Source organism: Argopecten irradians, chromosome 3, assembly GCF_041381155.1.
Source record: "Argopecten irradians isolate NY chromosome 3, Ai_NY, whole genome shotgun sequence".
NCBI classification, from domain to species: Eukaryota; Metazoa; Mollusca; class Bivalvia; order Pectinida; family Pectinidae; genus Argopecten; species Argopecten irradians.
In genome coordinates this window covers 41961651-41975933 of record NC_091136.1, presented here as the reverse complement: position 1 = coordinate 41975933, position 14283 = coordinate 41961651, and the positions used below count along the sequence as shown (strand labels likewise).

General features: G+C 36.5%; 2 protein-coding genes across 2 annotated transcripts; both read right to left on the bottom strand.

The window, feature by feature from the left end:
• Window positions 1-768: 768 nt before the first annotated feature.
• LOC138318643 (mitochondrial import receptor subunit TOM20 homolog) lies at window positions 769-8634 on the bottom strand. The gene is made up of 5 exons (XM_069261199.1): window positions 8456-8634; window positions 5889-5938; window positions 4504-4585; window positions 3902-4044; window positions 769-1284 (listed from the first exon to the last, which is right to left on the bottom strand). Exons 1-5 carry the CDS (start codon window positions 8592-8594, stop codon window positions 1213-1215), a joined length of 486 nt encoding a protein of 161 aa, XP_069117300.1. The 5' UTR covers window positions 8595-8634; the 3' UTR covers window positions 769-1212.
• Window positions 8635-11762: 3128 nt separating this feature from the next.
• Window positions 11763-12782, bottom strand: LOC138319680 (uncharacterized). The gene has a single exon (XM_069262827.1). The coding sequence runs from the start codon at window positions 12780-12782 to the stop codon at window positions 11763-11765; it is 1020 nt and encodes a 339-aa protein (XP_069118928.1).
• Window positions 12783-14283: the final 1501 nt, after the last annotated feature.

Here is a 14283-nt window from a genome sequence, read left to right as displayed (position 1 = left end):
TTAGATGTGAGGAATCTTAACCCAGGAACTCCATTTAGATGTGAGGAATCTTAACCCAGGAACTCCATTTAGATGTGAGGAATCTTAACCCAGGAACTCCATTTAGATGTGAAGAATCTTAACCCAGGAACTCCATTTAGATGTGAGGAATCTTAACCCAGGAACTCCATTTAGATGTGAAGAATCTTAACCCAGGAACTCCATTTAGATGTGAGGAATCTTAACCCAGGAACTCCATTTAGATGTGAGGAATCTTAACCCAGGAACTCCATTTAGATGTGAGGAATCTTAACCCAGGAACTCCATTTAGATGTGAGGAATCTTAACCCAGGAACTCCATTTAGATGTGAGGAATCTTAACCCAGGAACTCCATTTAGATGTGAGGAATCTTAACCCAGGAACTCCATTTAGATGTGAGGAATCTTAACCCAGGAACTCATTTAGATGTGAGGAATCTTAACCCAGGAACTCCATTTAGATGTGAGGAATCTTAACCCAGGAACTTCATCTAGATGTGATGAGTTTACAAACCCAGGAATTCCATTTAACTATGAGGAATCTTATCTCAGGTATTTCAAATTTAGATGCGACGTCTGATAGATATACAAAATTGAAGCTGGAAAAAGCAATTGCAGACGTAACACAAGGAACTCTATTTAAATGTAATAAACAGTACTTAGCCAAAGACCTCCACATTTACCGGTAGATATGACTAGAGCTGCATACATTAAATAGTTGTTATAACAAAATAACACAAGATATGAATCTCAATTTTCAAAAATATCACATTTAATTCAAACATATAATACCATCACTCTGTCAGCGTTAAATGTCTATATTATGTATTGTGCATTTCTGTCGCAATGAACAAAGATATTTCATTGTCTAACCAGGACAAATGTCAACAATAATTTCTTAAATAATTTACTAGGAATGAAATTGCTAAAATGTAAAACTTCCTGTCTAAAGAGGACTGTTATATACCCAGAATTTCCTGTAACACTAGTCAATAATTCGGTCCCTTTATCAGTTAGCCCTCCACTGCTTAACAGGTACAGATAAAACGGCTCTGCAAAATCTGAGAACCTCATGTAACAAAATGACTGTATGACAATTGGAATACTCAGTATGATGTCCATGATGGAAAATGGCACTCTTATCTGTGAATGCTTATCCATGACAAAATATGCTCTCCTAACCCCATCTCATCTTCATTCCACATCCTCAGCTATTGTCATATCGGACATGCCCATTGACATCGGAGCAGACGACATGGTTATTCTCTGGAAAAGAAGAAGGGTTCAGAATATCATCATTTTTGCAAAATACAAACAGGCCTTTTAGGTCACCTGAGACTATGTCTCAAGTGACCTATTCTAATCGCCTTTTGTTCAGCGTCGTCCGTCGTATGTCCGTAAACAATTTACATTTTTAACTTCTTCTTCAAAACCGCTGAAGCAATTTCAATGAAATCTTGCACAAACCTTCTAAGGTATAATGCTATTCAAAATTGTGAATTATACAACCCCCAACCCCCAGGGGGCTGTGGGAGTGGCTAAAAAGGGTAAAATTGACTAAAATTTCAAAAATCTTCTTCTCCACTCACAGATGTGGTAGAATCAAACACTCTTCATAGATAGAAAGGTCTCAAGGCCCTCTACAAAAATTGTGAATTATATGACCCTGGGGTCTCAGGTTTCCCCTTTGGGAGGTGGTTAATTTTACTATAGTTTATATAGGGAAAACACATTTTTTAGCATTATTTGGTCTTTTATAATAGGAAATTAGTCAAATGTTGTCAGAATTTTCCCTATGTGATGAAATAAGGCCATTGAATCCTATTAACAAATTTTCCATGACTGACTCCCAGGGGCCTTAAGGGTGGGCTAAAAGGGGTCAAATAGGCTAAAACTTCAAAAATCTTCTTCTGAAATTATGGAACTGGTAGAATCAAATACTCTTCATAGATTGGAATGTCTTAAGGCCCTTTAAAAAAATTGTGAATTTCATGGCCCTGGGATCTCAGATTTTCCCCTTGGGAGGGGGTCAAATTTACTATAGTTTATATAGGAAAAACACATTTTTGAACATTATTTGCTTAGCTTTTATAGGAAATTAGCTAATCTGGGTTAGAATTTTAATGTCATATCTATATTGGTCCTGGCAAACCCCCAGGGGCCAGAGGGCCGGGGCCAAAAGGGGTCAAATTGGCTAGATTTCCAAAAATCTTTCTTCAGAATTCACAGATTCGATGGAACCAAAGACTCTTTATAGATTGAAAGGTCATTTATGAACATTATTTGCTTATTTTCAATAGGAAATGAGTCAAACTAGGTTAGAATTATTAGCCTGAAATGGCATTTTAACACCATATCCATATTGGTCTTAGCTGACCCCAAGGAGCCAGAGAGCGGGGCCAAAATGGGTCAAAATGGCTAAAATTTCAATAATCTTCTTCTGAATTCACAGGTTTGATGGAACCAAATAATCTTCAAAGATTAAAAAGTGAAATTTATGAAATCACTGACACTGACTGACTTCTAGTTTGGTTTTGTTGTTTAACGTTGGCAAAGCAAATTGGAATTTTAAGCATATTGAAGGCTAACTATCAAAATGAAAAACAAAAAATAAAAATTCTAAAACGAAGGTTCAACTTAAAAGTTTATTCTAATTCGTAAATATTTTTTACAGATTTGCACCAACTTTGCAATGCTCTTTCTGTATCAGCACTCAGGTGACCGTCAAGGCCTCTTGGGCTTCTTGTTTCTGATTAAGATGATTTTTATGAGATAGCAGTAAAAACATTTGACACAGAATAGCATTTTCAATTTTTGAGGGAAAAACCAGATATGACTAAGCTTTTACTTTCCATATGATTTGATTTTAAACAATGAACCTCCAAAATGTAAACCTGACTTTGAAGATATACTTAAAAGTATGATATAAATTTACCTTGACTTTGATCTTCCTAACTATGACCTTTACTTCCAGAGCAGTGTGACATATTAACCTGGTCTTTTATCTTCCTAACCATGTCGACCTTTACTTCCAGTGTGACATATTTACCTGGCATTTTATCTACCTTACCATGACCTTTACTTCCTGTATGACATATTTACCTGTTATTTTATCTACCTAACCATGACATTTACTTTCAGTGTGACATATTTACCTGACCTTTTATCTATATAGCTACCTTATCATGACCTTTACTTCCAGTGTGACATATTAGCCTGGTCTTTTATCTACCTAACCATGACCTTTACTTACTGTGCGATATATTGACCTGGTCTTTTATCTACCTGACGGTGACTTTAACTTCCTGTGTGACATATTTACCTGACTGTGAACTATAGTTCCTGTGTGACATATTTACGTGACTGTGACCTATATTTCCAGTGTGACATATCTACCAGACTGTGACTTTAACTTCCTGTGTGACATATTTACCTGACTGTGACCTATACTTCCTGTGTGACATATTTACCTGACTATGACCTATATTTCCAGTGTGTCATATTTACCAGACTGTGACCTTTATTTCCAGTGTGACATATTTACCTGACTGTGACCTATATTTCCAGTGTGACATATTTACCTGACTGTGACCTTTACTTCCTGTATGGTATATTTCCCTGACCTTGTATCTACCTGACTGTGACCTTTACTTCCTGTATGGTATATTTACCTGATCTTTTATCTACCTAACTGTGACCTTTACTTCCTGCATGATATATTTACCTGACCTTTTATCTACCTACCTGTGACCTTTACTTCCTGTATGATATATTTACCTGACCTTTTGTCTACCAAACCATGACCTTTACTTCCTGCATGGTATATTTACTGGAACTTTAATTTACCTGACTGTGACCTATATTTCCAGTGTGATATATTTACCTGGCCTGCAGTAGGTAGTTTCTGCAGCAACATCTGGAACACCTGGGGAGGCAGTGTGGATTGTAACACCTGAAGTAACTGTTGTGGCTGTCCACACACGGCTATAGCGCTACTCAAGTGGTCAACTCCACCCTCAATGTCACCTGCAACAAAAAAGTTTCCTCTTAAAAACACTAAGAGAATGGCAATTTAAGTACAGATGTCCGTGAAAAGGACAGCATTGGGTTCCAATGGGGGCTATAACGAGAACATGGCCCATTTGTTAGCTATCCATAACAAAGTCAATCACTTAATGAGAAACAGAAACCTTATTGTTTAGTGCCTGAATAACCATTACTGAATTTTAAAGTATTTTGATAACATATCCTAGAGTGTATACAAAGAAATACATAGATATAATATACTAGTGCAGCATAACATTAATGAACGCAATTAATGTCTAAATAATATCTGGGATCCATTGTAAAGTCAGTGTGTATAAATAATGCTTGTCAATTGACATAATTTTTTTTTTTTTTAATCAGATAAGTGATAAAACATAGAATAAGATGTTACAGCTGGTAAGAAAACATGATTGAGAAACTCATTTTAAATTTGTTTACCTGATGCCAAAAGTTCCTCTCCCATTTGGACTTCTTGGAGGAAAAACTTCTGAAGGTCTTCATAGCTGCCACTGTTGATTGACTGAAGAAAAATAAATAAAATTATTTAGTTACCTTGATTATATTTAACAAATTCTCTTTACTACTGAAAAATGTATGTAAGTAAAAGAGCATCCCAGGTCCATAAGTTTTGAAAGGACCCATAGAGTTTCAGGAAATAGTTAAGTTTACCTCGATTTGTGAGACCCATAGTTTTTTTTGACATATAGATAAAAAGGATCGGTAGACAAACCAGTGGACTGGTTATTGCATATAACATATGACCTAATACTCCTGTATGTATAATTAAGATCACTCAAATGTAAGGCCAATTTCTTTGTATTATATTGATTATGGTAAATAATATATATCAACAGTTTCGCTACAAAATATTTATGTCTTTTTAGATCGTTTTGGTTTACAAAATATGGATCAAACAAATTCATTATTTTGTTTCATTTTCATTTCCAATCTCCACGCTAAGAAGTTTATAAAAGTCTGTACATTTACTTGTCAGGACTAGTAATTAAATTGTTGTACTAGTAACATTTTAGGGATTACTAAAGTTCAAATGACTCGCAGCAAAAATAATTAACGTCACAGACTGAATAATACAAATCAACTGTTACATTTTTTTTTAGTTTAAACATATTTTATTGTCATTACAAAAGACAAAAGGATCAGGCAAAAGTTATTACAACTTATATAAGCCTTCTTCTAACATACAACGATGAAACAAGAGACAATAGATCTAGACAATATTAATAACATTAAATACAAAATTTACATTTTTATAAAATCAAAATCTTAGATTTTACTGGACTTTATAAATTGATGCATGTCTAAAATGGTTTATATGATCAGCATATACCTCGCTGCCACATAGTAAAACTTTCAAATCGTCAACATTCAAGTTTCTTAAGCTATCTAATAAAATGATTCTGCCATTCACTTCCTTATTACATTGAAGAAAAAATGATGGGCACTCTCACACTTATGACCACAGATACAATTATACCCTCAAGAGTATGTAATCTGACAAATATCCAATAATGGGGTCATGGTTTGTTACGATCAATGTCTACAGTTCGCAAATACATGTACCAGTAATTCATTGTGTCTTAATTCATTTATTCCACAAAGTAAGGATGTCATTGGCTGGCAATTGCTGCAAATGGTATCTACCAGTATTGATTTTATACTCTATACTCAAAATTATGACATCATATGTCATTAAGAAATGCTGTAAAACTACCATATCTGTGCTAATTATCTTTAATTGTAGATTATCAATTTTTTCCTGCTAAGTACCAGGGTATTAACAGTATTATATACAGAGTACATACCGGTGCACTTCCTGGCTTACTGCTGCTGGCATGTTTTGCTTTCCTCCTCTCTGAAACCCAATAGTAGACACTATAATTACAAACTATACAAAAAAGATCTTTACCCCTACCATTGGAATAAGGCCCCTGTGACAAGTCATTCACATGCATCAAACGACAGACAGAAATTTCATATTCGTGTACATATTTCCCTAGTCCTATATGTATAGCTTTAATACCATGTATATAGGTACACAGCATTCCCATCACCCCAAACTCATGTTACAAACCCCTATGATCTAGATTTGATGCTATTACCGGGGTATATATGTCCAAACATAAAAGTTTGATATTATTTTACATTGATTGCAGAGACCGTTTGATCTCTGTTCATTGGGAAAGGATTGATTGTCTCTCAATTCTGAAATTGTCTCAACATTCTGGGGTGGTTCCAAACAAGGGACAGAAAAATACTAAACTTTTAACTCTTAACCCATATCACCAACAAGCATGGAAGTGATATAGTTTATTACTATTACAACAAGATCTAATTGTGACAAGTGTCGTCACATAAAGTTCCCCCAACCTCCACAGTGCCTAATTTGACAAAAGAAGACCTCCCCTGAATGATGACGTTACATTGTTTTACTTACTGGTAAATAAATTGTATTTCGCAAAAGAAAAATGCTTTTTGAAAATTCACATCATTTAAAGCTAATATATTAGGCACAGCAATGCCTATAATTGTATTAGATTTGTGTTCTCAACCATATTCGTTTTTGTTCAATTTTGACCAATTGCATGTCGTGGAATTCATCTTGATTCCTGCTCTTCAAAAGTTGCCCAAAAAATGACCTCAAAACAGTTTTATATCACTAGTAACAGTATGATCTATAACTTAAAAATACAAAAATAAACTTGGACCTAAAACAGATCCCTGCTGACCAGTGTAGAAAGGGAGATAAATCTTACTGGTTTTAGAAAATTTGTTTTTTTTACTCATAATCATGCATTGGTATTTTTCACTTTAAAAATTTAGAATCTGATTTAAACTACATATTGAAACCAATTCCAGGCAAATCGGACCAGTAGTCAAATATCTATAAGCAGTTCAATATCGAACAATGAAAGACTGTGGTGGCCATCTTGGGAAAAATGAAATCGGTTGACACATATGCAGATCACCAGAAACCACCTTACAAAATTTATTGGTGATCTGACTTATAGCTTTCGAGCAAATGGTCAGACAAAGTTGACGCGGAGAAAAAAAAAGAACCAGAAGAAGAAGAAACGGTGCAAACGCAATAAGTTCCCCACTCCATTGGGAGATCTTAATGAAGTGTGACCCTGTTTAACAAATATTGTACAATGTTTTGTAAGTGTTGGTAGATATACCATGTAAGTGTAGCAGGTTATAAAACTACTCAGTACACTACTCTCGTCCTGTTACATTTGGTACAGAGACTACCATAGGCCACTCCAAGTGGAAGAATTGGAGGCTTCCTTAGAGAGAAAACCTGGGTTGGCTTGTGTTCTGGGGCAAACACTTTTGAAAGGGGGCAGTACAGTCCATGCGAAATACAGAATTTCTAATAGGACATATGGTCAGGTAACTGTCCAAAGCATGCAGGACGGAAACAACTTCTACACGACATCTTGGTATTTTTTTTTTGGTCCAAATTTCAAGTCATTAAAAAGATCATGCGATGTGCAAATTTTTTCAGTTCGCCTCATACTGCTTTCTCCGATCTGGTTTCGGTTCTTTCGGCAGTGGTTTGCCGGGTTTTGCCCCAGTAACATAGCGAAGCATGTCGACCTCCAAACAACGGCGACAAGGTCGGCGGCGGTTATGTAAGCGCTTGAATACAGTGATACAACACGATAGCTTCAAACACTAAAGTGATATGACTCTTCATGTGAGTAAGGTAGGAAACGTATGTTGGACATTTGGTCCAGAGAAATGAAATAAATCGTCGGACCACAATTGATTTTTACAGGACATGTCCATCGGAGCGACATATTTCGCATGGACTGGGAGTAGTGTAGCAGGTTTAAATTGTAGTCCCCTTCTAGCTTTATGCTAGGGGGAATTTCAGTCGGTAGAGCGGGTGGACCAGTAAGTCTGGGGTCATGGGTTCGAGCCCGGCTGATATTTTAAAAATTTTTAAACGACTTTTGCGTTTCCATGTCACAGAATCTTGCATTTAACTGAGTGATTACTAAAATGGTTCATCATTACTCAAATATAGGACGGTTACCCACATGTGGTGTTGTGTCCAACCTGTAGATCTGCCATGCATGTATGTATCGGTGTATTGTAACTTTAAACTGTTATGTATGTCAATGATAAAATAATCGCCATGATTATAAGTTAGCAATGTGTAATGTAAGTTAGTAAATTTAAATACAATAGTCATTACAGTATATCAGAAGGGTTTAGTTTTATGTAAACAATTGATTTCAGCACCTATAGCAAAACAAGTTGCGTTTCCTTTAACAAAGAACGTCCAGTGTCATTTTCTATCGGTTCTTTTCTATCTATGACCCGAGTGCTGGAGGAGGGTAGTGTTACGTTGGTTAACACCTACTTTCACGTAATTTTTCTTTAAAGTTTGGGTCACTCCTTCTTTTGTAGTCAAAGTATGCACAATAGCCCAGGAAACATAACCCTGCTCCTGCAGCGGCGTAACCTAAAGCAGACTTCGGTAGCATAGCAGACACTGACATGCTTCTTCAAAGTTACGTCCTCATGCGCTTGAACGTTCAAGATCGCTCAGACGCTTGTTGGAGAGCAAGCTCATATTCGATTACCTCCCTTCAAATGGCATATATATATATAAATGCGGGTTTGACTGGTAGGACCAAGTTGTTCGTTTATAAATTAAAAACGGATTTATACATGAAATAATGACTTTAACAAACTGTCGAACCAGTTGTTCCGAATAAACGAAAACGGCCTAGGCCTACTGCCAAAAGACAAGAAAATAGAGATATATTAGGCTAGGTCCTATTATCTTCATTTCCTCCAAAATTGGAGATTACATAAAGAATGGCATTAAACATGAAAAAGTTAAACAAACAGTAAAGAAATGTTTTCTACAAGTTCGAGTATCGATACAAAAAACTAAATATCTATATTTGAAAAAATCAAAGGTTAATCCTTACCTCCACCAATGTATTACATAAATCAAAATTTAATAGGCCTACTTATATTCTAATCCAAAATTGTTCACCAAAAAACACCAGTAGGCCTATTCGTCACGAATTTCGTTAATTTTATCACCATGCAATATGGGTTTACATGTAAACATGAGCAATTCCACAATATACTATATTGATATAATTCTATTCAATTTAATATTCGTGAGTTTACACAAACATTCAAAATATGATGTACATGGCTACACTGTGGGAATTTTACAAGGAGTTTCCAAAGAAAGTGCTAACTAGTTTTAGGGTGAATACATTTGAATCTAAGAATATTAGAGACTTAGATACGTCGCTGATAAAATCTATATCATTTGACATACGTTCTAGCCGTGGTCGTTCTTCAAGTAGTTCGCCAACGATTTTTTTCCCTGGAGAAATGTATCATACCATGCATATCATTCGTGTAATGTCTGGTATAAAACCTTGTTGTTTTTCTGCATTATTTTTTTAATCGTAAAAGATCTTGTGACAAAAAATTTTGTGTATCAAAAACTACTATCCATGGCAATAACAATATTTTTTAATGTCAATATATGATTTGATGGTAATCCAACCAAGCAATGTTGCAATGAAACCCACACGTCAGTCTTATTTCTCTCCCTAATGTCTTGAACAGATTTGACAATATTTAAGGATTAACTTGAATAGATTTTTTATGTTATGGAGATATAACACAAAAATCTGAGTGTACTCTAAATAAACCGCGAAGCGGTTTATGATGAGAGTACACTCAGATTTTTGTGTTATATCTCCATAACATAAAAAAATATTCAAATTAATTCTTATAATTCAATTTACTAAAGGTAATCTCTTAAATATTCCGGCAAAATTCATTTTTGGACTCTTTTGTCTATGAAATCATTACGCCGTCATCTCAGCCAATCAGAAGCAACGCTACAAACGGCGACGCCATTTTTTCCTTTATGGACTGATAAAGTAAATGTAAGCAAATGAAAATTCTCGTAACAAGCAAAATTGAATTATAATTGTGTATCGATGATATTTGGTATAATATATATATATCAATAAATAAAATGATTATATATTCTATATGTATCAGTATGATAGTTATAATAATAGGTTAATATCAATATACTAATTGTAAAATTTTCTATTTGAGATTGGTCGATCAAATCCATTTTGAAAAGATTACTTACACATGTTACAGTATTTCCTGGGCAATTTCTGATCTTTCACATGAACATACATTTGCACCGCATTGAATCAATTAAAGAAAATGCTAATCAATCACACCCGTTATTCGTTTTTGATACTGTGTGCCATTTGTTACAAAATCATGTGTATTACGACTTGCCTAGGGTTGAATTACAAAAAGACACATCGAAGACTACACATGATATACTTAGATCATTACGATGCAAATAAGGTGTGCGACCAATGGTTATATTATATCAACCCGAGTTGAGGAAAACAGATAAATGAGAAACACAAAATTAAGCCCGCCAGAGACTTCCCTGACACCAGCTTACCAGGTAACAACGACATTTTACAGACATTTTCTCTCTTTAAAACTTTGCTATAATATCTAAAAGGTGTTGACTTTTTACATGTATATCAAAACGGGGTAGGCGGAAAGGTAATGACCATCTTCCGTACACAGTATGAATTAAGACAGGATAAATTGGAATTCAAAAATATATCAGTTTCCATAGTTAGTATTTTTTTCAGAAATATTCATTTTTATATCAAAATAAAATCTTGAAATCTTGACAGATAATCCTAAGTTTTGAAATCACCTACGTACTTACAGACACATAGATAAGTTATCTAAAAATCTGGTTACTTATATTGCACTGGTAAGTAACTAAGTAAGCCAAGGAACTGCTGGTGACATCGTGGTGTCCCTCATCCAACTAACATATTATACACGTGACGTGTCTCATCGTCGTTAGAAGTCTGCCAGGTGTATATGTTGTGACTACCTCCCCCCCCCCCCCCCCCCCCCCCCTCCCCCTTTAGGCGGAACATTGTAAAGACACACAGGTAACTAACTACCCGGATTCAAACCAATTAGAAGATGTGCTATCATTGTTGTAACTACCAAGGACGTATATGACGTATAGGCCTACTTATAAAGAGAGATTTAAATAGTATTTAAATCTCTGTTATAAAGAAGTACGATTATCATTTCTGTATATACCAAGTATCAGTTACCAACGGTTTCACAGGTAAATGACGATACTTGGCAAATCACGTAATCACGTGTAGATTAGATACATTATTACAGTGTCTGTAATTTATTGGTACTTACACATTATGTGAAAAACAATTATCTTCGCTTTAAATTATTAAAATGTATCATTACATTTCATCCATGATAATATAGAACTTTATGGTTGATAACTTTACAAAAGTTATTAAAAAATGTTTTTATTGATATTCATAAATGTAGCGAGATATTTTTGTACACATATTTTCCGGGCACCTGTCCATCTTCCGTACACAATATTTACTATTACCTATATACATCTTGGATGGTATGATGCGTCATGGTCCCGTCGTCAGGTGAATCCTCCTTCCTTGGTTGTTTCGGCGCTGTTCACTACAACCTCCGGAGGTGCGCCGACTGGGGTGATCAGGTCCCAGCCCGGAACCACTCAGCTGTCCGCTAGTATATTGCAACACTGTTTGTTCTGATATTTAATGTTCATACACAACTTGATGTTACTGGTGTTGCCCTCTCCACTGTTCCTCTCTCTTCTTCCACAGCCACATTGATGCCACCTCAGCCTCTCTGCAGAGCCGCCCTATCAATCTTCTTCTCTCTATGCCAGTAATGCCGATGATCCGCAGGGCCCTCCACATAGACTGCCCAACGAAACCACGACAACCAACCTCCACAGGAAGACACCACATTCTCCATCCTCGTTGCTGGCAGTCTGATACCAAATCTTGGTACTTGGCCTGTTTTCGCTCATAGGCGTCGTTGATACGATCCTCCCACGGCACTGTCAGCTCCACCAGCACAGCCTGTTTGGACGATGATGACCAAATTACTATGTCTGGCCTTTGGTTGGTTACTGCTATTTCTGGTGGAAATGTCATCCGGCCATTCAAATCTGCCCTCAACTGCCAATCTTCTGCTGTACCTAGCACTCCACTGCCTTCCACACTGCCTTTAACACTCTGTTCTCCGGCCTTGACGAAATTGATAAATTTCAAGCCGCCTTTGTCCCTCTTTGATCTCTTTCTACTGTTCTCCAGAGTGTCTGCAAGTACAGACAGAACCTTGTCGTGACGCCAAGTGTACCGTCCATCCGCTAGGGCCACTGAGCAAGAAGAAAGGATATGTTCTAAATTGGCTGGTCTTCCACAGAGTTTGCAAGCTGGGTCGTCCGTCATTCCCCACGTTGCCAAGTTAGATGGAGTCGGCAATACGTCGTATACAGACTTTAGTTGAAATTGCAGCCTCTGAGGCTCCATGCACCAAATGTCATTCCATGACAATTTCTTTAGGCGGGCGCCTTCCCAGTTAAGCCAATTTCCTTGCTTCTTCATACCCGTGGCTCTAACCATTCGTGACTGTTCTTCCATTGCACGAACTTCTTTCTGAACAAGATGTCTCCTCTCCTCCTGGTTTGATGTCCTCCACTTTTTCCCTGTTGTCACTCCAAGCCCTCGCCTACCCAAAGCTATTGTTCCAACGATGTCCCCATGTTGAAGTTGTGATTCTGCCTCTTCCATAGTCTTCTTTGCTGACCATTTACGTCCTGTTCTGATGTTTAATTTACTCTTGCCTCTCTAACCTTGGCATCCCGACTGTCCCTCAGCATGAGTAACTGCCTGACCTTAGTCACCTTGAATTCCTCCTAATATTCTGATGTGGAGAAAATATACGTGTTCATTTCGGGATGTTTGATCAAAATATATAAGTTATCAGGGTAAGATTTTTTTTCAGATATATCCATTAAAAAAATATTATTATGATTAAATCACCTAAGTAGATAACGTAGGTTGGCCACTCACTATAAACTAATTACCTATTCAATGAACTGACATACTAGCTTGGGATGGTGGTTGTGGCCACTCATTGAACTCAATTACAATCAGTTCACAAGGGGAGTAACTCTGATAGATCAATAAGTTCGAGAGGTTCAGGGGACTGTGAATAAGGCCCTCAAGATTTTCTAACCACTTTTCCATTTTGCCTTTGGTGTATGCGTAATCAGTGCTTCATTCTATATAAGGACATAGCGCTACGGATTTTTTTCGGGATGCAATTAATTATTTTTAATATTTATAATGGTGTGAAGTAAGTATCTTTTGTAACTGAAGAAAAAAAAGTAATTCTTCTACTTTTGTTTTTGATAGAGAATAAAAACTATTTGTCAGCGGCGGAGCATCTTTAAAACCATATTCAAGAATAGAAAATATGACCTCTATAGGTTATAAAATTCCCTTCAGATCGTAAGTGATCGGAACCCCTGGAGTATCGAGGATGACGCAATACGTGCATATATAGTACTATTTATGACTATTAGAGTATGATTTTTACCAATTTTTTTTATCTAGGTCCTAGACGTCTAAAACGTCTAAAATGGTCTTACGGCACTCTGGTGGGTCCACAATTTATATAAGCTGTAAGTAATTTTCAGATCCATGCGGTTGAAAATGTTTGTGTTCGCATCTTGTCAGGTATATTTCACTGATATTCTTTTTCATCTTGCGTATAAGGCCTCATCCTCGATACTCCATGGGTTACTATCACTGACGTTATATCCACGCCTGGAAAAGGCCTATACACTGTACATAGCGGGTGTCCATATTTCGTCGTGGTATGTCATAGTTAATAAGTAAATTAGGGATATTTTGATAACCACAACGTTAGGTGAGCAGCTCTATGCATACATCCACGACACTACACTGTGGTTGACTATGTTACTCTGTAGTTGGGCGTCGCTCTCTCTGTAACTTTCGAGGCACTTTAAGAGAAAAAAAACCACCTGACCAATTACAGGCCTGCAGAGACTTCCTCCATTTTTACTATGAGACAGCCTAGTCCAGAGGTGTATATTGGGGGATCGCCAGAGTCAATTAAACGTCTATATAGTAACCCCTACAGTATCGAGGATGTCATCCTCGATACTCCAAGGGTTCCGATCACTTACGATGTGTACACCCCTGGACTATCTCATAGTAAGTTTCATTTTACTATGAGATAGTTCAGGGGTGTAGAGATCGTAAG

What these genes read in the sequence shown, in the direction of transcription:
- LOC138319680 (XM_069262827.1), bottom strand. Translation starts at nt 12,782, where the DNA reads ATGGAAGAGGCAGAATCACAACTTCAACATGGGGACATCGTTGGAACA.
- LOC138318643 (XM_069261199.1), bottom strand. Translation starts at nt 8,594, where the DNA reads ATGTCAGTGTCTGCTATGCTACCGAAGTCTGCTTTAGGTTACGCCGCT. An exon ending in GTAAGCCAGGAAGTGCACCG is followed by an intron (nt 4,586 to 5,888) that starts GTATGTACTCTG and finishes ATTTTTCTTCAG; the next exon opens with TCAATCAACAGTGGCAGCTA. An exon ending in AGAGGAACTTTTGGCATCAG is followed by an intron (nt 4,045 to 4,503) that starts GTAAACAAATTT and finishes TTTTTGTTGCAG; the next exon opens with GTGACATTGAGGGTGGAGTT.